Source organism: Suillus fuscotomentosus, assembly GCF_016647785.1.
Source record: "Suillus fuscotomentosus strain FC203 chromosome Unknown F5891scaffold_4, whole genome shotgun sequence".
Lineage (NCBI taxonomy): Eukaryota > Fungi > Basidiomycota > Agaricomycetes > Boletales > Suillaceae > Suillus > Suillus fuscotomentosus.
This window is the reverse complement of record NW_024539516.1, coordinates 1,274,728-1,298,529: the sequence shown is the minus strand read 5'-3', so window position 1 is coordinate 1,298,529 and position 23,802 is coordinate 1,274,728. Positions and strand designations below refer to the sequence as shown.

Here is a 23,802-nt window from a genome sequence, read left to right as displayed (position 1 = left end):
CTGGTATCGGATCTGGAAATCAGGCTAGTATTTACATGTATAGGGCTCTAGAGAGAACAAACATGGTTGAGACAACAAACTTGACCAAACTACAATGATTACCTGAAAACCGAAGGAAATTATAAAAGCTTGAGGATGGTCAGTCAGTTGCACAAGTGAATCTTCTGGTGCACAGATGGCTCCTGCTCGTACAGAGACCAACATCACAGCTGAAAAACTTTCGAGGGAGTGGACAAGTCAGCAAGCAAAGCTTGCAGCTCGCGTCAGCAGCAGCACACATGCTGTGCTTGAACTAGACGAGACTGGAGAAACGCTCTGCATATGGTATTGGTGTGTTAGCCAAGTAGTAAGGGTGTCTTGAAAATCTCACCCTTTTGTTGGATCCAGGCCAGTTAATGAGGATGGGGAACATATTGTTCCCTCAGACCTAGTAGTGTATCGAAACTCTCACCAATTCCAAGCACCACACTGCCTTTGTGCATTTATGGATGACCATGACCCTGTCAATCACTGCGAGGCTGCCATAGTAATCTCAATGCAGGGACCAAATGCAGGACAGTATGTAGCCTGTTGTGCATTGAGCAAATGCAGTTATGTTGGTAAGTTAACGGGTTTGGCAAGATTAAGCTTCAGGTCACCTGATGAGCCTGCAGTCTGTGTTGAGCAAATGCACACTTCACTCGGCTTGCCCATCAAGCATTATCTAAGATGAAGTGGGGCTATATCAATCTGTAACCATCGATGCATCACTAATCTAACATGTCTTGTATTAGGACCTGATGAGGCCAGGCCGCTTGAAATCATGTTTTTTGATGGGAATGGTATGTACTACATGGAACAAGTTATGATTGCACGGTAAAAGATACTTATTCATACATAGACATCAAAGTTGGACTCATCCAACGGCGCCAGCTTCAGCGAAATGAAAAAACACTCGAAAGGCTGCTGAAATTGGACTCCTTTACCCAGCCCAGCCTCACAGTGGATGAATTCCACAGATTTCTTACACTGTGCAATGGTTGTGAGCTGATAATGACAAGGTGGATGTTTGAGCATCACCGTTGTGTAGGAAAGCAAAGAGCCGAGGTTATCAATTTAACTATAGAAGAAAATTAGTACTACATAGTAGCAGCAGAACTAGGAATGGAGCTCTGGAGCCTTGCAATACAAGCGGGTGTGTTTGATGTTCTGTGTCGAGTAAGTGAGGATGGTGCGAATTCAAGATTCAAAAGTGCAGCCATAAGTACTGACTCAGACGTGTAAAAGTCCGTGTTGAAGTCCCAAGAATAGACATTGTCAAGCTTGCATGCTGGTACCCATCGACAAGGAGTTTACAACTCGTGACATGATGGACGACATTTCTCAGAGATATAGCAGTAAGAGATCGACATGTGGAGTACATAATTCCTACCATATGGACAATTGTACAAGTGAATCAGTAGGGTAACAGTAGCTGTTACAACATAGATATAAATGTAAGCATAAATATAATAGTGAACAATTTGTATGGGAGAACGTACACCATGGTCATGAAACAAGAACAGATACGATAGGGATTAATCTTTGTATGGATCTCAAGAGGATTCCTCTCCGTCTGACCTACCCAAGCTCGACACATCACTATCCGGATCATCACCTGAAGGTGTCAGGCCGGAGACACACAACACACCATGGGTAACACCAACATTGATGTCAGCTTTGTGCAGTCTCTGGTGTGTCTGTACTTCCACCAGACTGTAAAGTTCCTTTTCAATGTTGATACGTTTCAGGCACTTTTGGATAAGTTTATACTCTGCCCGGCGCTCTGAGCATTTAGCGCTGATAAGAGCAACAGTGAGGTCACTATTATGACATGTCCCCCAAAATGGAGGGAGACAAAGAGCATCCACCTTATTCATTAAAATCAGTCGCATGATAACGATGAAATCTAGTGATAGTACACACAGACGAAGGCTCCTGCAAGCCAGATTGATGGGAGGCAGTTGGAGAAGGGTATGCGTCCCGAGGTTGTTGGCTTAATGTGCGGGTGCACCAGGCAACACAATCATTGCCCTCAGGAATCGGTTTAAAGTTATGTGGGGTGTTAGATCTAGGGGACGATAAAGAGTCAAGAGTAGGCAGACATGCAGAAGACATGGATTAGGTCAGCCAACGGTTGAATTCGTTGAAAATAGTAACTTTTAGTATGTTCAGTCAAGTTTAAGTAGTTGAATTTCAGGTTGTTCCGAAGGTGAATCAAATCAACTCAGACGTGTGATAGGGCTGCATCTGCATGTATGCGGTACTGCCATAGCTAACAGCAGCCAGGCAGCTTGTGAAGGCTATAGCCCTTCGTTGAATGCCCGCTGAGAAGCTGTTGAACATTTGAACTCCGAGGTCAACATCATTTCACCGGGCTATCCTATGCATTCCATATTGTAGATATGAGTTCAGGAATTCAATTCTTTATTCACATGAATCCAAATACGGATTCACGAATTCATTACTTGGATGGAAATGAAGGTCACAAATTCAATTTGGGCTCACATAAAGATTCAGGAAGTAGCGCGAGTAATTTCCCAAGGTAAAGTATTTGTCATCCACTACCAGGCTATGCAGGAAGACTCCGCATCCATTCAATCCTCATTAGCCTTGTTACATTTTGCTTTCATCGCGCCTCTTCATGCACTTGCTTCTTGGGTCAGTTGTGTCTACCTGATTGTTAATGATCGATGAACGAACAACTCCAGAAGGTATTCCAGAAAGTCTTAAAAGTACGTTGAAAATGGCACATTGAAAGCCCTATCAAGTACTCCAGACTCTCTTACAATGCGCATTGGTTATTCATACATCCCACCCTCTCACGTCAACAGACATCCAATTATCTTGGACTGGTTTGCCGATGATGTGAGTTTCAAACTTGGTGTCTTCTAAAATATCTCACTCCTCTAGCATGTTGGTTTTACTGCGATCGAAGACACACATATCAAAGTCACATATGTGCAAGAACCCTCTGACGTGGGGTACTCGCATCATTCTGTATATTTGGTATGTTATATATTAATCTATTCACGATTTATATCAATTCCTCTGGTGTAGAACACACGTGTGTATCCTGGAATATCAGTAAGATTTTCTGGACTTGTAGGAGGTTACCAAGATTTATTGTGCACATTGCAGTCGAACCAGTTTGTTGTGCCCAACGGCTGGAGAGCAGTGAGTATGTACACACACAGTGACAGTAGCACACTGATGATAATCAAGGTACGTGTATCGGGGCAATACATGAGCTAAAACTGACTTCTTGACAACAGAAGGTCACTGATCCTATCGCAAATCTGGCACACAATTTCTTCCTTAATCCTGAGCCTCATCTCAGGAATATTCTTTTGGATCCTGTTGTTCAAAGTCCTGCTCCTGCCCACCCTGTTGTCGGTTATACCTCTCTCAGTCCAGTGGCCACTTTGTTCACCTCAGATGCTGCATCTCTCTTCAGTAACTCGGATATCTTCTCAATAAGTGAGAACAATTGGATGAACCCTGCTCCGGTTTCACCTGCAGCATCATCCATCCCTCTAATGCTTCCGCCATATGACAAACCGGCCATACATGTGAACACCACATTGCTCCCATATGGTTCTGTCATTGGCATCCAGAGACTACCTGTCTTTATCGGCTGCAATCTGCAGGTCTTTACGGAAGGCATATCTTATACATCAAATTACCTGAAGAGTCACTTTACTGCTGCATGGACAATTATATCCAATGCCAGGCTCATGGGCAGAAATTACCTGACTATCAACATCCAAGGTAGTGAGGCTGCATTCAAGTCATACTGTGTACAGGTGATCACTGAAATGCAGACTATCGGTAATGCTTCTCCTCAGCCCCCGGAGTCTGGTAAGGGTGAACACTGATAACATCTACTTTGATACGCTTACAATATAGCAGGACTCCAATGCCATGAAACCGGTGAGACTGAAATTTTGAACCTCCTGCATCCAGATATCATTGAAATAGTACATTTATATTGTTGCTTTGGCTCTTCTGACTGAGATGTATATCTACAGTTATATGCCAAACGGTCTGCATTTATAAAATCAATGAGGACTTGTGCCCAGAGTTTCGTCGAAGAGCCAAAGAAAACCTGTTTGGGCGGATTTTCTTTGAAGACCAAAACATCTGAGGAGGCTAAAGCACTTATCCAGCATCTTACCAATATGACAGATTGGAGTAGTGATGTCACATCCATCGCTTTTATGTTTGACAGCAACTTTGTATTTGTTCTTATCACAATCATCTGATTACAGGACTAACCTCTAATGTTCCAGAACCCATACCACAATAAGGCCTTGTTGGCAATGCTTGCGCATCGGATTATCCGACCCATCCATGGCTGTGTAGAGTCACTTCTTACTCTCTTCCCTGAGTCCTACACGTCCATTCCAAAACACCTCATTTCCAGAATATGTGCTCTGGTGTGTCATGTCTATGTTTCACAACTCAGAACTCATAGCTTTCAACAGATTATCGCATTCTTTAGGACATGGCTTAGTGACCACAACATCATGTTTACCCACTCCCTGGATGAGGAACATCATCACCAGCTGGACTTTCTTACTGCGGCTCGCTCAGGCACTGATGAGCGATCCATGGAGTTGGAACATTGGCTTACCACACGTAGTGGCCCTGATGGTTAGGAAACAGCACTGTAAGTCAACTCAGTTCAAGTTTTTCTCATGCTCAATCTCATGTACACAGTGAAGAGGCATTGAGGCAACAGAATGGACTATGAGGCCCGTCCAGGAGATGAAGGTTTTCACGCATTGAAGATCGAGTTGAAGTGATGTATTATCACACTACTAGTTGCATGCAGATTTTTTTTGTAGTACCATGATAGATTGTTTTTCTGCTCCTTGACCCCTCAGGCATGTAGCAGAGTCTTGATCTAAGGACTCGAAGCCTTGCTTCTGAGCATCATGCGCTACATTAAGAGTCATCGTGAAGTTTTGGAACACTAATTTGCTTCCATTAGTAATCATTATAAGTTTTTGACAACCGTCGGAAGAGTTCGGATTGAAACGAGTCAGCATGGATCAAACCTTGATAACAATCTGCTCCATCATCTCTTGAAAAAGGACACACTGCAGTCTTTTTCCATACATACTGTAATGCTTACTCAAGTTCAACTTCTAGAGGCTACTGGTCAATATATTAGCCTTTGGCATGAGACACCAATGAACAACATAGTAGTAAGTTCTAGCATCCAACTTGAAGATGGTGGCTGACCACCATACCAGCTTGTCATCTGCAAAAGTATTTGCTATTCCATCATGTTCTTTAGAGTCAGTAAAGTTCACCTTTACCTCAAAAGCTCGATCCTACTAACTCGGGCCCTTCCTATCTTGCAGCCTCTAGCAGGCCAGCCACCTACCGGTGGCGCCTGTTTTTAAAACCATACCCCATCCCCTTCCAAGGTCTTCATTTTACTTTCAGGCGACGGCTTCTGGGGTGCCGAGGATATGGTATGGCGCTCGTTCACAATCTGCAACCTCAATTGATTGATCAATCGATGTTATCCAGTAACTGTGTTCCTGCTCTCTGTGGCTGAACATCTTAGGAGATTTTGTTATCTTTGCCCTGATTCCACCCATAGCTACCATCTCTGCATTTCTGTGGATGTGAGTTGAACACACCGCTGATCCGCCTTACTTGGCTCATGCCTTGACAGAATGCAGTTCTCGCAGCTGATGGTGGAGGTGACACTCCCCATTGTTGTCGGTGTACTATGGCTAGGTAAGCTGGCAGTGCTACCCCCTTACCCTTTTTTCTACATCTGACTAACTTTATTGATTCGAATCAACAGCATTGGGCGCATGGTTCGCGTAAGTGCATATTTTCTTGATGCACAAACAGTTATTAACTGCACGCTCTAGGGACGTCATCGAATAAGAGCAATACTCCTTTGCAAAGGACAGCAATTGTGGTTGTTTATGGCCGATACTATACATATTATAGCTAGGCTGGTTTGGGGAACTTCCAGGATACTCCAGTGAAGCTATATACCCACAAGCCCTGATGTATGGAGGCTATGGTCAGCTATATTCAACCATAGGAGCATGTCATGTATAACAGTTACCTGCGTCAAAAGTCTTCAAGGCAGCGTGCTTTCCCTGAAGTGGCAGAATCCTGTTCCTTCTCTTGCTCGCAACATGAAAATTAACCGCGGTTTTCACTGTGAACGGACGTACGTCTGTGTTACTTCGTCCTGCTAGCCTGGACCGGTATCACTCAGAGTGCATGATATCTTGCTTGCCTGTTTGCTTGGCATGCAGAACAGCTACTCATCTCCTGTGTTGTCATTGCTGATTTTGTATACTTGACTCATAGAAGCAGGTTTCTTACAGTAGACTTTACTCATGAGTCAACCGATTCTTGGGCCTATTGATGCTGAAGTATCTTCCAAGGCCACCATAACGAAGTGTCGTCCCACACGTCCATTGCATACCATGCATATGGATATCTCACCTCAATATTGGAACCCAACTTCACTGGACCCTAGGTAAGTTGGAGACGATGTTTGATGATGGTGAAGAAGTATCGTAGCCCTGACATCTTGCTTCAGGATGTAGAGATTGTGAAGGCACTCATTTCTGACAGGAAGGAGCAATGCAAGTGCATGTTGCTGCTGTGACTCGCCTCCGTAGTTTCTGATGAATATTGGTTGCTCGAGGTTTGGGATGACTATGACTTTTTTTTTGAGGTTGTTGTCAATGATATCAATGGCATTGATGTCAACAAGTGCGTCTCTACTCCTCCAACGACCTTCTTACCTGGAGATGCTGATTCTTAATCCTTAGAATTCAAACCAACTAATCCTCCTGTGAGTGTTATTTATGAATTCTGTTCATTCTCTTGTGCTAGTCTAAGTAGCGACCTATGACACATTTTTGCACCTCAGCTGAATTCCCTCTTAGGTAGGTGTATACACTTTTTGTCTGTTTTCTCTCTCTCGAACTGCCGTTACGACTGGTTCATTAAGTTGAAGACTAGCCTAGAACCTACGGTCAATCTTGTTCTTTTCTTTTGACCGTCATGACAAGCTCTCCAACGCCTGACATAGGCTCTCTATCTCTCAATCCTCACCTCCATGACAATTACAATGGTGACAACAGGCAACAGTATCAGTTCAGCACAAATCAGCAACTTTCAGGCCAGTTTAATCCTCTAGGTGGTATGACGCCATCCCCTCTCAAGATGAAACCCACCCATGCTGGTCTTCCCACCGTAAGTCATTTTCTTTTCTGAACATCCTAATATTAAAATCATTCCTTAGCACCTGAATTCCATACCTGATATCAACACTCTTTCGTCATCTACAGTATTTCCCTCCTCGACTGTCTGGATCCAATCACTTTCCTATGCTAGCCTCACATTCAGCATCTTGGCCGCATTTGGAGCTGTCTTGGGTAAACAGTGGCTTAACTCATACAAGGTAGCTCGAGAAGGAGAGGCTCTTGAAGAGCGCGGCATAGAGAGGCAGATGAAGCTAGACGGAATAGAATATTTCCACCTGCAGACCCAGTAACATAGTTACATTTCCTGAGTGTGACATCACTGACATTATTACAGGGGCTGACTGTGGTGATATCTCCTCTCATTGCTTTGATGAAGGATCAGGTCGATGCTCTAGTCGATCATGGGGTGAAAGCTGCAAACCTGGACAGCATATTGGGTGCAGAATGGGCAGCCTGGGTCAAACAAGAGGTTGTATCAGGGCATCTAAAACTGCTTTATGTGGCTCCTGAAAGGTTCACATTTATGTATGACTCATGCATCACTCTGACAATACTTTTCTAGGCTGAATAATGAAGGATTCATTGCGATGATGAGTCATGTCAAAATCTCACTGCTAGCTATTGACGAGTCGCATTGTATCTTGCAGGTGTGTTGGTATGTTATAATTTGCACGAGATTGTCATTCATGAGTGGGTTGTAGTGGGGTGCAAGCTTTCAGCCCGAGTATTTAAAAGTAAGCATGCCATGCACCTGTTCTGGTTTGCACTCATGGGCCTGTAGATTGTGCGTTTTGCAGAGGAAATGGATGTAGAACATGTCCTCTGCTTGACGGCAACCACTACTCCAAATGTGGCAGAAGACATCTGTAAATCATTCTTCATTGATACTCAGAAAGGTGTGTTTCACACCCCAGTGTACCGGTCAAAGTAAGTGCTCTCATGTTCCCATTATCCCCACTAATAATAGTTTTGAATGCTAGTCTGGCTTTGCAAGTTCAAGTCGCAAATACTCTGGATCAAAAACTTGATACTCTTATTCCCTTCTTGAAATCTTGAACCGGACCTGCAATCATATATGTGACCCTGCAGAAACATATGGAAGAGGTTGCTGGCCATCTTCGCCCTCATGGAATGAAACCAATGGTGTATCATGCTGGATTGAATGGCGATGAGTGTGCACATGTCCAACAGCAATTTATGGAATCAGATAATGGTATAGTTTGCGCTACCATTGCTTTTGGCATGGGAATCGATAAGGGTGAGTCATTCGTTCAATTCAAATTTCGAAGCCAGTGCCTTGACTGGTCCAAGCCAACATCTGCCAGGTGGTCCACCTGTTCATGCCAAAGACTCTTGAGAATTATTGTCAGGAAGTTGGCAGAGCAGGACACGATGGTTTACTGTCCACATGCTTGATGTTCCTTTCTGTGCCAGATATCCCTATTTTGGAGAGATTTTGTTGTGGCGATACGTGCAGCAAGAGGAGCCTCCACTTATGGCTCCAAGAAGTAGTGCTCAAAATACCTGATAGGGATGGCACATTGAGCTTCAACAATTACCAACAATCTAAAGAGTAAGCAATTGAGTCTCTGCTGTATGGCAGTCCCTTATCTTGTCACACTTGTAGGTATGATATCCACGTATGAGATTATTTTGTTTGTCAATTTGTATTGCCACTCACTTTTTGTAGCCTACCATCCTGGGCTTATGTTATGCACAACTCGATGTAGAAACAACAATACTGCGAGGCACGAACAAGGCTCCTGGCTGTATCTGTAAATGTTGTAGGTCGCTGTAGAGACTAATATCTCTGTGGCCTTGCAGGGATCTAAAATCCCATTGTTACTATCACTTCCCAACATAGCACGACTCATATCTCACACAGCGCGCCCAAGCACATCGTCGGCCGCTCGCAAGCGCCAGCGCTCCGGTCGCTCCTTAGTCGCGCATCAGCACGCGCATCCTTGGTTCCGTCGCACGTCCTCCGTCCATCCATTCCATGTCCGTTCGGTTCATCGGTGCGTATTCCGATTCTATTTTCATTGATTCTAACATATCTCCGGCGCTTATGGCCATATTTCGTATGTTTTCCGTTATGGACCCTTTATTACATATTATCTCACGTCCGCTTCGCTTCTCAGTTCACTTTAACGCTTGACAGCACTTATCATTACTTAGTATATATAGACGTGTATAAATCGTGTAATAGGGATCTTTTTCTGCCCACACATCGTTGGACTATAAGTCTAAGTTAACCTCTAAAAACTCAAAAGTATCTAAGTACAATACGAGCGCCGCCGCCGTACACTACTAGAAACTCTGTCCATTAGTATTCTGACTCATTGAGAGTCGCTGCACTCCACCACCCGCACGCGCACCGCTTCCACTTAAAGCGCGCGCTTCTGTTATAAGTCGCGCGTCAATATCTATCGTCGGCCGCTATCGCTCATCGGCGCTTCACGTCGCGTGCCTAACCAGGCTTGACCAAGCGCCCAGTTCAGTGTTTCCCTCCGTTTTATACACCTAGAGGAACCTTCTCAGTAGCAATCCCCTTGGGCCGACGTATATCTCGCTCACCGAGGACTACTTGAGTTATCTCATACTACCTATATTCACCCACTTCCCATTCCTCTTCTACAACTGGAGCCCACCGCGAGGGGATCATCTGAGAAAACCGGTAGGTTACTCAGGCCTACTAAAGAATGCGTCGCAAGAAACGAAGTCTTGGAAGAATTTCGAAGAGCGGTCACCTCTTCGTGCTTATCCACCATTCAGGAAATTTTGACTCCGGTCAAATATAACTGGCCGCGAAACTTCTCGGAGCCGACGCGCCCCGACCTATCCCTATTAACACCAAACCCGTTTGCACCCGCATCGCCAGTGACGCCATCACCCAGAGAATCAGTACACGGCGAATCCTCAGACAACTTCGAATCACACGACCATCCCCGCAACCTGCTGCCAGGCGCATTTGTTGAAACGCCTAAAAATCCCCTAGATCCGAACTTTATTCCTTTGTCTCCGCTTACCCCGCTAACCATATCCAGCGCGACTATAAAAGAAGAACCTTCATCTCGGATACACGCGCCACCAGCAAGCGCAGCACCTATCATGAAAACAGAACAAACGGAACCCCTAATCAGGCCGAACTCTATTTGGAACCGCGCCGCCATATTTATCCCTCAGTTCAGTCATCCAGGACCTTCAAACGTCATACTCCCAACACCCACCATAGCCAAACCTCAACCTACCAAACCCCAATCCCAACCTGTCCAAATGGCCACAACTATCAGAATGCCGATCCATGGCTCAGACAAAGCGCCAAAGTTTGATGGCACGGCGGAAAATCTCCTCACATTTATCGAGGATTATGAAGCGTGCGCCGACGACGCGAACCTCATCGGAGGCGATCACATCAAGGGTATCATCCGCTACTTGCCTAACAGCGAGCGCGCGCTCTGGTCTGGAATGCCGGAGGCGAAGTTAAGCGACTATAATGCCTTTATTAAGGAGGTAAAGGAAATGTATCCTGGCTGTGAAGGTGAGAAGCGTTACGGAGTATCCGACCTACAGTCGGTAACACGCTGTAGGGATTCATTTCTGGTTGGGCTTGTAGAGACTGTTTTTACCTTACCTTATGTTGGCACTTTTGTAGCTTACATAATCAAGCAATCTTTTCACCAGTTACCAGTATGAGTCAGAGTCCTCAGTAGTTTTTATGATATTTCCTCTCCTCTGAGCCTTAAGCCTAGTCCAGAAACCCTTTAGGGTCGAATAGCAGCTAGGTTCTGCAAGACCCAACACATTGTTCAGACTCACCATCTGAATTGTTGTACCTTCAGCGCAAACACGCGGCTTTACCAATGCCTTCGCTCACTGAGCTCGGCAATTACCGCCGCGCCTTCAGGGAGATCGCTGATTCCTTGATTGCGAAGGATCACATAGGTATGGCAGAACGGAACCGCATGTGGTTAGAAGGGTTTCCAAGCGACATCCAAGCGCTGCTTCGAACGCACTTAATGATCAAATTCCCAGATCATCATCCGCGCGACCCTTATCCTTTTGCAGATGTAGACGCAGCCGCCAAATTCTTGATTCCAGGAATGGGAACGGTATCCCCTGAAACCATAGGAACGTCGGTATTAACGCCATATCCAAGCGCTGCCGCACCGGCGGCAAAGGCACCGCAGCAACCGGCGCAAGGTACCGTTGTTAAGCAGGAATACCAAGCTCGACGACCCGGCGGCGGTTCACCATTGAGCGGTTGCATGTTCTGCGGAAAGAACAACCATTTCCTCAGCCGCTGTCAAGAGAAGGACGCCTACATTAGCGCCAGCAAGTGTAAGGTACATGAAACCTCGATGAAACTGGTATTGACCAGCGGAGATTGGATTCCCGGTCGCGCAAGCGACGGTACCCTAAAGGACCGACTAGATAGGTATCACTCTAACAAACAGGCAAATGAGGCGCTCCCCAGTTCTAGTGTTACCGCAGCACTATATGTTCGTGCGGCGATGGATGTCGACATCGTATTGGACATAGACCCGTCCGCGTTTATCCATACCGTCGCAGAATCTGAGTCTGATATAGACGAGGAGGACGTAGATGTGTTACGTGCCGCACAAGCACTCGCGCTCGCAACCGCCCGACGCGATACCAAGCGCGGATCGGCAAAGGGCGAAGGTAAGGGAAAGACCGTTAGGTTTGATGGCGTAGAAATTGCTAGCGAGTATCGCGCCAAACCAGCGCCCGCATCTAGGCAAGCCACTGTAGCAGAGGAGATTGTCTCTCCTGCAGTCCAAGCTTCGTCAAGTAAAGGGAAAGCGCCAGAAGTCGCGAAAGCAATAGCCGCACCAGCAGCGGCCGAATCATCGGCGAATGCACGCAGGGTAAATGCCGCTCCCGTAACTTCATCTTCATCCTCACCCGGTATAACACACACTGACCTTACAGACTTGACAACAACCACGGCATCATCTTCAGCAAAAACGGCATCATATCGGTATTCGCACGGCTTGGAGGACAAGGACGCTGATAAGCACATCCTCGAATGCCTGCTGGATACTCATATCAATATCTCGACAAGGGAATTATTTGCAATATCGCCTGACCTCCGCAAACAATTCCGCGATCTCACCACCACCAAGCACGTCACGGTCGGCACAGTATCAGTGAACGAACTTACAGGACACCCGGTTTCGGATGAATGGATGCGCGACTATGATGCCAAGCACTTGCAAATCGACCATGGCCGAGTTGTAGCAGACCATTTTGCGCTGCTACGCTGCATTCGCGCAACTACCATCGGCGGCAGGGTAGTAACCTGTGTCCTAGATCAAGGCGCCAAAGTCGTGGTAATGCCAGCTGCCGTTTGGAAAACGCTCGGTGTTGGTCTGCGGTCAGACCATCGCTTAAACATGGAATCGGTTAATACTAACAAGGACGCGACACTCAGCGTCATCGAGAATGTGCCGCTAGACTTCGGTGGAGGACCGCTGTACTTCCAAGTACAAGTCATACCGCGCGCAAGTTTCGAGATTCTTCTCGGTCGCCCATTCTTTAAGCTAACTACCTGCTGCACGTTTGACCTCCCTGACGGGGAACAGGATATTTTGGTTACTGACCCGAACACGCACAAGGAGTTACGCATTCCGACGCTGCCTTGGGTGAAGCGCTGCGAGCACTGTACAAGCGGTCTTTCATGTTCGGATCATCCACCGAAAGTAAAGGAGGAAAAGGGTTTTTAATTTTTGATGATCTGCACTATCCGCGGGGAGACAATACCTCTCATATCCCCCGCTACCGGTATTTTCCTTTGTCATGTCTCATTCATTCTCGCATGTTTCCCGAAGCGCCACAAAATGTGCACGCTTCAAGCGCCCAATTATCGCTCTTAAGGAGTATCCCCATATCATTTCCCAATTCCGCGCAAAGTTCCGTTTCTTCATTCTCTCATCGCATCGTTTCCGAACCGTCCAGCGCACTATGCGCATTTATTGTCCACCCGATCCGTTATCGATAAGGCGTCTATCGACGCTTTCAATTCTTACTATTATTATGATCGCGCACTTCACGCGCTGGTATATAAGCCAGTCGTGAAGAAAGTACGAACAGTGCCTACCACTATGCCGCCAGAGTATAGGATAGTGTGCAAGTTACCCAAGGACCCGCTCGCCGGGTTACCCGATTTACCGACTCACCCCCCAGAATTTACACCAGGTACCCGCTTTACGCGCAAGCGCGCAGAAAAGCTAGATTTAGATCCGGCCAATTGGCTGTGGCCCGAACAGCTCAAGTTGATAACTTGGCTCGTTAAGGCTCACGAACTCGCATTCGCTTGGGGCGCCTCTGAGCGGGGACATCTCGATGAAACATATTTTCCGCCCTATAAGATTCTGACAGTGCCGCACACTCCATGGTCACAGCACAATATCCCGATTCCACCTGCAATTACCGGCAAAGTCGTTCGCATTATCAAGGAAAAGATTTCATCAGGAGTATACGAGCCGTCAACGGCCACCTATCGCTCGCGCTGGTTTTGTGTCGTGAAAAAGGACGGCCATTCGCTGCGCTTAGTTCACGACCTACAGCCGCTGAATGAAGTCACCATTCGCGACGCGTCAGTTCCGCCGTTCCCAGATTTCTTGGCCGAAATGTTCGCCGGATACGCGGTATATGCAATGTTGGATTTGTACGCTGGGTATGATCAGCGCGCGCTGCACGTAGACTCGCGCGACATGACTACCTTCAGAACGCCCCTAGGACCACACCGCTTAACCATGCTCCCGCAAGGACATGCTAACGCCGTTCAAGTGTATCAAGGCAACACGGCCTTTATTTTACAGGACGAAATTCCCAAGTACACGTCGCCGTTCATCAACGATGTACCGATCAAATCAGCCAATACTCGATATCAGCGCGAGGATGGCTCTTATGAGACGATACCCGAAAACCCCGGCATTAGGCACTTCATCTGGGAACACTGTATAGTGGTCAATCGCATATTACAGCGCCTAGAAAATGTTGGCGCGACAGTATCCGCGACCAAGTTTGTATTAGCCGTGCCATCCGCGACCATCGTCGGTCACAAGTGTACCTTCAAAGGGAGGATACCCGACGAATCCAAAGTACAAAAGATTTGTGATTGGCCTGAACCTAAGAACCAGTCGCAAGTGCGTGGGTTCCTAGGTACATGCGGTGTCTTGCGCATTTTCATCCGTAATTTCTCGCGCCCGCTGATTAACCTGACCAAGAAAGATGTTCCATTCAAGTTTGGCGAGGAGCAACGTCAAGCAATGCAAACACTCAAGGACTCCGTTCTAGATTCGCCTGCACTTCAGCGGATAGATTACGAAAGTGGCCGGGAAGTCATCCTAGCAGTTGATACTTCTTGCATCGTGATCGGGTATATTCTGCTACAAGTTGGCGAAGATGGCAAGCAATATCCAAATCGGTTCGGGTCAATTGCGCTCAACAAGGTTGAGAGCCGCTACTCCCAAGCGAAACTCGAGCTTTACGGCTTGTATCGCACACTGCGCGCAGTGCGTGTATATATATTTGGTGTCGTCAACTTAACAGTCGAAGTCGACGCGAAGTATATCAAAGGTATGATCAATAATCCTGATCTGCAACCCAACGCGACCATCAATCAGTGGATCGCAGGTATTCTTCTATTCCAATTTAATCTTGTTCATGTACCCACCGCAAAACACGCCGGTGTAGATGGTCTCTCAAGGAGACCACGCACCGACGATGATCCAGAAGAAGATGATGATCACGAGGATTGGATTGACCGCGCTTACTCATTTGGCTTCGTGATCCTGAACGATAGGACGCTCCAAGTAGAGTCAGCTGGCACCAAATATGATTTAACCGCACATATGATGCCTTTCACGCAGTCACCGAGGCGCCTACCTGTCTTACGAACCTTCCTTGATGTTACAGAGCCGCTACAAGATGACCCGCAGATTCCGCGATCCGAGAAAGCACAAGTGCTTGATAGGCGCATGGTATTGATAGAACATTTCCTACTCAATCGCAACAAACCCGCTGAATTTACACATGATGCATTCACCGCGTTTGTTAGCCACGCGGTGCGCTTCTTCGTTCTGGAAGATAACCTTTGGCGCCGCGAAGCGAACGGCAAGCACCAGATTGTGGTTAAGCTGCATAAGCGCTACCAAATTCTGAAGCAAGCGCACGACAATCTTGGGCACAAGGGAATATACGCCGTTCGCTCGCGGCTGCTACTGCGTTTTTGGTGGCCGCACATAGATGACGACATCAAATGGTACACGCGCACTTGCCACGAGTGCCAGACCAGGCAATCGCTGAAGCTTCATGTTCTGCTGATGGTACCAATGCCTGGAGGTTTGTTCCACAGGGTGCACATTGACACAATGAAAATGCCGAAAGCGGGTGGATATGAGTATCTAGTTCAAGCGCGCTGCACGCTCACGTCATATCTGGAATGGCGCATGTTGCGCAAGGAGAATACGAAGTCACTTATGGCCTTCATATATGAAGAACTCCTATGCCGATGGGGCCCTATCACGGAGATTATTACTGACAACACGCCCGCTTATAGATTAGCCGCTGATATGCTCACAGAGCGGTACAATATCCACCCAATCCGCATATCGCCTTATAATTCGCAAGTGAATGGTATAGTAGAGCGCCGACACCGTGATGTCCGGGAGGCCATCATTAAAACTTGCGATGGAGATGATACTCATTGGTATCAAGTTGTTCACTCGGTATTTTGGGCCGAGCGCGTCACCGTACACCACACGACGGGTTTATCGCCCTATTTTATGGTGCACAGTGTAGAGCCGATCTTCCCCTTTGATCTAACAGAAGCAACGTTCTTAGTGCCGACACCAGCGTGCGCGGCGTTTAGTACCACAGAACTCATTGCATGGCGCGCACGACAGTTGCAGAAGCGCATTGAAGATCTCACCGCAATTAGGGATAAGGTCAAGAAGGCGCGCTTCGCGTCTATTCGCGACTTCGAGAAGCACTTTTGTGCGACTATCCGCAACTATGATCATGCGCCCGGCACCTTAGTGCTGGTGCGCAATTTGAATGTAGAGTATGAGCTCAGCAAGAAGACGAAGCCGCTGTAGGGATTCATTTCTGGTTGGGCTTGTAGAGACTGTTTTTACCTTACCTTATGTTGGCACTTTTGTAGCTTACATAAGCAATCAATCTTTTCACCAGTTACCAGTATGAGTCTGAGTGCTCAGCAAGTTTTCAGTATATTTCCTCTCCTCTGAGCCTTAAGCCTAGTCCAGAAACCCTTTAGGGTCGAATAGCAGCTAGGTTCTGCATAGACCCAACATTGTTCAGACTCACCATCTGAATTGTTGTACCTTCACCGCAATACTTGGGACCGATGATAATAGTGCGCCGCACGAAAGGAGGCTCATATCTGCTGGCCGAGTTGGACGGCGCTATCTCTAAATTGCGTTACGCAGCGTTCCGTGTCATTCCATATTTTCCGCGCAGCAATGAGTGCATTATGGTGACGAGCGTCACGGGTAAAGACGATGAGACCCTCGATCACTTAGCCGACAAAGATGTTGAAGAACCTGACGAAGACGAACCCGAGCGCGCGTCCGACGCATAGCGCTTATCCACTTTCTGCATATCAACCAACACTTTCACACACATATCCGCACAAAACCGCTATCACCCCACTCAACACATCAACAAAAACAACATATAACACAAAAACAACCGCAAAAACATACCATAGATTTCTATTCTCTCCGTTTTATCCCGGGCTTCAGCCGGCGACCTCAGTTTCCCTTATCATGTCTCATAACACACGCATTGCATTGAACATACACCCAACAGACTCTATCCTATACAGCCGATCGGCCGATAATCAACTGCCAAGTATATATATATTCAAAAGATAAGTTATCATAGAAGCGCGCGCATAACCACCCATAGACTTTCTATTTCGAACGCGCGCAGCCGTGCCGCGCACATTCACACTTATAAAAAATTATATGCCAACAGCACCTAATACCCAGGCAATGCACAGGGATAATGAAGGAATAGACGGGACAGGACGTCCAATGAAGAAAAGACAAGTGCGCAGCTTGCGCGACCGCCATATTTTCTTATGACCCTATATTACTTCACATGCTTACTCAGATTTCCCTTACTTCATTAGGCCGGCGAACTGAATCAGACATGGAAATGGAATTGGATTGGAATTGGACTGGATGCGACAAGATACTAATATTAAGGCGCACCAGGCACCGCTCCACTGGGATATTCTATAGTACAGGCGCGCTGGCGCCAACAAGGACTCAAAGCTAAAAGAAGACTTCTATGTACAAGCTACTTCTTCTCCTCCAACATCTCTGCAATCTCTTTCTCCCAAGCACCCCAGTCGCGCCCCATGGAGTAAATGCGATTACTCATCGCCAACACCTCAGCTTCTTGCACGCAGCTATGCTGCCGCATGTCGACAACAACAGCCTTCCACTTCGCCACCTCTGCCTCCAACTCACCATTGAGGATGTGCAGCTCCACCGCCTCGATTCGCGATTTGTCCAATTGTGCCTCTAAGTCGAGGCGAGGGCGCTTAGGAGCGGTGTAGGGATTCATTTCTGGTTGGGCTTGTAGAGACTGTTTTTACCTTACCTTATGTTGGCACTTTTGTAGCTTACATAATCAATCAATCTTTTCACCAGTTACCAGTATGAGTCTGAGTGCTCAGTAGTTTTCTATGATATTTCCTCTCCTCTGAGCCTTGAGCCTGGTCCAGAAACCCTTTAGGGTCGAATAGCAGCTAGGTTCTGCAAGACCCAACATTGTTCAGACTCACCATCTGAATTGTTGTACCTTCAGCGGGTGCGGGACGAGAGTCGAGCAGACGCTTCGAACGCTGCACGATAATTGTCTTATCGACGACACCGGCATCTTCATCAGTGGTTGACTCGCTGACGATCTCCACGTCTGACTCAGGCGAAGCAGCAGCTACAGGCACAGGTGTTTTCGCCTTAGGTGCGGCTGGCGCAGCCACTTTGGTCTTAGGCGCAGCCGGCGCGCGCTCCTTTGCCTTGTCTCCAACTAGAATAGGTGTTAGAAAAGGAAAAGGAGGAAGAAACAAAACATACCAAAAGAACATCCCTTCCTGGCCTTTATACATGTGTTGCAGCGCAGGTTAGTGTCGTTTAACGCACACTTAGACCCGGCCACAGCGCATCGCGCGCAAGGTTCCTCCAGATAGGTCACCGAAGTAGCAGTGATACGACCGCCAAGACGCTAACAGGAATAAATCAGCAACGGAAAACGACACAACAGAAAGAAAGACTTACTGGGCGACCCATATCAGCCACTTCCGCTTCCGCCGCTTTCTCCTTCTCAGGTCCCGCCGCCTTCGCTTTTCCCTTCTCAGACGACTTTGCATTCCCGACCTCCTTCTCCTTCTCAACGCACGCCGGGCGCACGGTAACAGCCGACTCTTCAGCCTTCTCCTTCCGAGCCTTGACGGCCTTGGTCAGAGTCTTGACAGCGGCCTTGCCAGCGGCAAGGTCGACTGCCTCGGCGTCCCTGAGTGAAAGGTGCACCTCGGAGGCACACGCCTGATCAAACAGAGTGCTCATATTGTTCTAAAAACCCCCATTAGTCATCAGTAAGCAGCACAGTAATAAAGGAAACTCACCATTGTACGTGTCCAAGCGCGAAGCCACGACTCCTGATCCTCCAAAAGCTCTGGTTTAGCCGGAGGACATGCCTTTACAGAGGCACGCATGGTGCCGAGAGTCACCGCCCAGGACCGACGGATCCAGTCGGTGATGATTTCTCGTGGTTCCTTCGGAATCGCGTCGTCGAGAGTGGCGTCATCGACAGACGCGTTGCCCTCGTCTTGAGGACGCTCCTCAGGAGAGGGAGAGGGAGAAGGGGACGCGGTGAGCATAGAAGGATTGAAGATGACGGAAGACATGATGATGGTAGGAGATGGAGATTATCGCAAAAGGACGCGATGGATAATTGAATGGAAGAAGAAGAAGCGCGACGCGAGGCCAGTTCTTTTATGCCCGAAACGAACCACATTATGTCAGCACAATAGCGCTCGCAGTCCACAGCTCGCCAAAACGCCGGTGGACCGTTCCACATACGCTTTCAACGTGTTCTACCCATGATCACGTGACTTTCCTTGTCGAAATTTTGCCAAGTCCATCCGCCCCTATATACACTGACTGGGGACAGTCAGAAGCTAAGTCCCTATGAGATGTAGAGACTAATATCTCTGTGGCCTTGCAGGGATCTAAAATCCCATTGTTACTATCACTTCCCAACATAGCACGACTCATATCTCACACAGCGCGCCCAAGCACATCGTCGGCCGCTCGCAAGCGCCAGCGCTCCGGTCGCTCCTTAGTCGCGCATCAGCACGCGCATCTTTGGTTCCGTCACACGTCCTCCGTCCATCCATTCCATGTCCGTTCGGTTCGTCGGTGCGTATTCCAATTCTATTTTCATTGATTCTAACATATCTCTGGTGCTTATGGCCATATTTCGTATGTTTTCCGTTATGGACCCTTTATTACATATTATCTCGCGTCCGCTTCGCTTCTCAGTTCGCTTTAACGCTTGACAGCACTTATCATTACTTAGTATACAGTGGCTCAAAAAAGTGTCCCAATGTTTGTAGCTTTTCATGTAATTGCTATATCATGTGTCAAGACGTGGGAATATGACTAAGCTATAGGGAAATGTCGGAAAGGTCTGCATCTCAGCTTCATTTCGGCTCCCTATGCCGTGGGAAAATAATGACATTATGTGAAGATATGAGTATTTTAATTTGATGACTCATTGGGACACTTTTTTGACTTTAAGTTTTACTAATGTAATCTCTATAATTCTAGTACTGTGTGTGACCTCCTTCTGCTCCAATCACTTCTGCCACTCTTCTAAACATATTCTCTATCAAGTATAAATCGTGTAATAGGGATCTTTTTCTGCCCACACATCGTTGGACTATAAGTCTAAGTTAACCTCTAAAAACTCAAAAGTATCTAAGTACAATACGAGCGCCGCCGCCGTACACTACTAGAAACTCTGTCCATTAGTATTCTGACTCATTGAGAGTCGCTGCACTCCACCACCCGCACGCGCACCGCTTCCACTTAAAGCGCGTGCTTCTGTTATAAGTCGCGCATCAATATCTATCGTCGGCCGCTATCGCTCATCGGCGCTTCACGTCGCGTGCCTAACCAGGCTTGACCAAGCGCCCAGTTCAGTGTTTCCCTCCGTTTTATACACCTAGAGGAACCTTCTCAGTAGCAATCCCCTTGGGCCGATGTATATCTCGCTCACCGAGGACTACTTGAGTTATCTCATACTACCTATATTCACCCACTTCCCATTCCTCTTCTACATCGCGCATTGCCTAGTCTGCTATTCTTGAGACAACAAGTGCATTCAACCCTAAAGGGGAAGCAAGTACTGCAAAGATCTAGAGGTAAGCACTACCAGTCGGCCAATGCGAGGCATGAGAAAGCGCAGGTGCGTGCAAGGCATGAAGATGCGGGAACGCGCATGTGTAAGGCGTGAAGCGCAGGAAAGTGCGCACGTATATGCAGAAACGAGAGAGACTGAGCTTAAGTGATGTTATAATGCAAGATAAAAGATGAGAGTGCGAGCTGTAAACAGATAGAGTTCTACTGCGACTTTCTAGGTAGTAAGTGCTAGGTAAAGTTGGGTAAAGTAAGGTAAGGTCAAGTGCCCCCTTCCTAGTATGTACTGCTGGCACTTATATAGCGCGCCTAAGCACTGTCATGCGGAGCTGAAGCACTACCGAGTAGGTATGTAGATATATATATAAGTAAGGGTCCATGATAAAAATAAGGTGGAACAATATGCAAATGAGAGAAACAGAAATATACGCACTAGAGAACTTGGAGGACAGTGGATGGATGCATCTGGATGGCTGGCACCATAGGGCCCTCAAGCGTGGGAAAGCGCGCACGCATATACATCGCAAAGCGCGGGAATGGTGCGCGCATTGCACAGGAAAGCTGCGCCTCATATAGGGATAGCTGCGGGTAGTGCACAGAGTGACACTACAAGTTCGTGCTATGTACTCCCTAGTGAAAACTGTCATATCAGACCATGAGATGCACGAGTCTCTACATCGAGCTCAAGTACAACTATATCCATGCTGTGACGCCATTATACTCTCAGTATGATATATCGTCATGCACAGCTGATGGCTGGCAGAAGGTAATGGGTGATAAGTCCGAAGCAGCAAAGATAATTAAGATGTACTGGAAACCCCGTGGTTTGACTTACCAGGTATGCCTTTGTCAGTGCTGTGGATCATCCCTGTTAAGACCATGCACAAAGGGTAGGACTGATTCTGAGGGGCTTGGCTTCAGCTCGTGTGCTGCGCCCCTTACCCGAGTATGTGCCCTTAATTTCAGATTGGTGTCCAAAGAAAGTCCGAAGATATCCGAAGGCGCGGGAAACTTCGGAAGGACCTTCCGGACGGGTACAAGTAACTTCCGGATGAGTGCGGGAAAGTTCTGGAGGAACTTCCGGAAATTACAATGAGGTTTCGTCCTAATACAGATATGTGTAATGGCTACTCAGGACTTGTCCTGAGTAGAAGCAAACAGAGGAAAGGCTGCAAGGACAAAGTCCGAAGCAGAATAGGTCCGGAGGACTGCAGGGAAAGTTCTGGATAGACTTCCGGAAACTTCGGAGGATCAGAACTCCGGCCTAGGGAATTCCTCCCTAGGCCTGAGATGGATATTGACTAAGTTTAAGGACTAGAACTGATAAGAGGATTTAGAGTGAAGACTAGTGCAAGGACTAATATGATATTCAGACTGAGGTACTACAAGACGTATACACGAGTTTATATACTAAGAGAAATAACGGAAGGATCAATAAGCAGAGTCCAAGGCTATGTATGAAGCATATGCAAAGGTTGACAAATGCGAGTCGGAAATGAACATAGGTTAACAGATCAGTAAGCATACTGGTAATAGATATAACCGAGGTACCAGTAACAAGGAATACCGGATAGGCTGTGTTAACGTTATATGCACAGGAAATGAATTACAAAGCTTATCGTATATCGGATAGGAAACAGATCTATACATCGGATCGGACCGGATCGGATATGGTCCGGATGAGATGCATGGATATATAGGATGTGGCATTAGGGCAATGGGACAAGGATGAATGATGCAGGCTAGCTGCGAAGGATAAGGGATCTGGATGGGTACTGGAGACATGGATAGGACATCCGAAGGTCCGGATGAGGCGTGGGAATATTATCGGATGTAGGTCCGGAATACGGGATATGACAATCCCTCTAACAAACTGTCACAGATCGATGTAGTTGTTGCAGCTCAGCAGTCGGGTCAGGATCGCGGAGATCTCACGAAAAAAATAAGTGATTGGGAGCTCAGCAGTATGGGATCCCATTCTACGTTCTGCAGCATTTCTTGATACTAACTTATATCTCTGTTATCTAGGTTGGGCTAATGTGAAAGCTTCACAAGTTAGAGCAGTAAGTACGATTGATCAATCCAATATTTTGTCGACTGAAATGTTGCTGCAGCAATATAAGATACTCAATTCTCTCCTGATGGAAAAGGAAGAAATAGCAAATATCGCTGAGATGATGTACAACCGTATGCTCGATAAAGAGGAGGAGGCCATAGTCAAGCTCAGACAAGTGATTAATTTTGCTACCAATAACAAATGTGAGTCCACAATTTTTGACACATATATGTTGCTTATGTCTGGAGTATAGGTATGGCACAGTGTCTTGCTTCATATTTTGGGGATGAGGTGGCCATTCCTACTGGCTTGTGCAGATCATGCAGCTTCTGTCAAACGGGTGAGGGCATAACTTTTGAGCCAGGGATCACCACTTTGCCTGATCCTAATAAGATCAAGGCCATTCTGAATGCATGTCCCGAACGTGATGACCCTCGCCTCCTCACAGCGCATGGCATTTGGTATTATGTCTCCCAGGTTGACAGTGGGAAAGTGGTCCACTAGTCATCCGCTGTTTGGAAGCATGGTAGAAGTTGATTTTAATGCTCTGGTAGAAGTGTTCGACAATGAATGTGCAAGAGCATTTTGCAGACATTCCTGATACTACTTCAGATGTCACTCGTGCTCTTCTGCCTCTCGCTAAGCGCCCACATTTGGATCCAGCAAACCACGATATTTAGTGTCATCATCTGCATTACAGCTTTCAGTATTCTACTTTATGTCGGCACTTTCCTCTTGTCGGTCTTGCATCTGGACAGTCCTTTCCAGCCTCGGAAGGATTTGCACCCATCTTCCAAAAAATTCTCCAGACAATCAGATTCACTCCCAAGTCTGACGTATTCACCAAATCATCTGCCATTCGCTGGATTCTAGAGACATCAACAAACCCAGACATTGTCAAGACTGCAGCTGCGATTATACCTCGCATGCAATGGCATCCCAACATTGATGCTTCAGCAGCCTTCGCACGTTTAGAACAACAGCATCA

General features: G+C 47.0%; 5 protein-coding genes across 5 annotated transcripts; 4 read left to right on the top strand and 1 right to left on the bottom strand.

Moving 5' to 3' along the window:
* Nucleotides 1-175: 175 nt before the first annotated feature.
* On the top strand, nt 176-1,116 carry F5891DRAFT_975519 (uncharacterized protein; the record flags this gene model as incomplete). Its single annotated transcript, XM_041376526.1, has 4 exons — nt 176-330; nt 388-599; nt 774-821; nt 881-1,116. 4 exons carry the CDS (start codon nt 176-178, stop codon nt 1,114-1,116), a joined length of 651 nt encoding a protein of 216 aa, XP_041232379.1.
* Nucleotides 1,117-1,574: 458 nt separating this feature from the next.
* F5891DRAFT_1182214 (uncharacterized protein) lies at nt 1,575-2,136 on the bottom strand (the record flags this gene model as incomplete). The annotated part of the gene is made up of 2 exons (XM_041366131.1): nt 1,575-1,889; nt 1,945-2,136. The coding sequence occupies 2 exons, from the start codon at nt 2,134-2,136 to the stop codon at nt 1,575-1,577; spliced, it is 507 nt and encodes a 168-aa protein (XP_041232378.1).
* A 672-nt stretch (nt 2,137-2,808) lies between these two features.
* On the top strand, nt 2,809-8,333 carry F5891DRAFT_1238947 (uncharacterized protein; the record flags this gene model as incomplete). Its single annotated transcript, XM_041369684.1, has 21 exons — nt 2,809-2,886; nt 2,932-3,027; nt 3,079-3,195; nt 3,294-3,879; nt 3,931-3,998; nt 4,050-4,256; nt 4,311-4,457; nt 4,615-4,690; nt 5,164-5,231; nt 5,457-5,504; nt 5,711-5,775; nt 5,846-5,864; nt 5,998-6,073; nt 6,687-6,780; nt 7,083-7,266; nt 7,316-7,474; nt 7,612-7,790; nt 7,840-7,924; nt 7,979-8,011; nt 8,059-8,173; nt 8,245-8,333. 21 exons carry the CDS (start codon nt 2,809-2,811, stop codon nt 8,331-8,333), a joined length of 2,589 nt encoding a protein of 862 aa, XP_041232377.1.
* A 118-nt stretch (nt 8,334-8,451) lies between these two features.
* Nucleotides 8,452-9,002, top strand: F5891DRAFT_479988 (uncharacterized protein). The gene is made up of 2 exons (XM_041371984.1): nt 8,452-8,862; nt 8,968-9,002. Exon 1 carries the CDS (start codon nt 8,618-8,620, stop codon nt 8,852-8,854), a length of 237 nt encoding a protein of 78 aa, XP_041232376.1. The 5' UTR covers nt 8,452-8,617; the 3' UTR covers nt 8,855-8,862; nt 8,968-9,002.
* Nucleotides 9,003-22,860: 13,858 nt separating this feature from the next.
* On the top strand, nt 22,861-23,318 carry F5891DRAFT_975517 (uncharacterized protein; the record flags this gene model as incomplete). The annotated part of the gene is made up of 2 exons (XM_041376525.1): nt 22,861-23,017; nt 23,068-23,318. 2 exons carry the CDS (start codon nt 22,861-22,863, stop codon nt 23,316-23,318), a joined length of 408 nt encoding a protein of 135 aa, XP_041232375.1.
* Between the last annotated feature and the right edge of the window lie 484 nt (nt 23,319-23,802).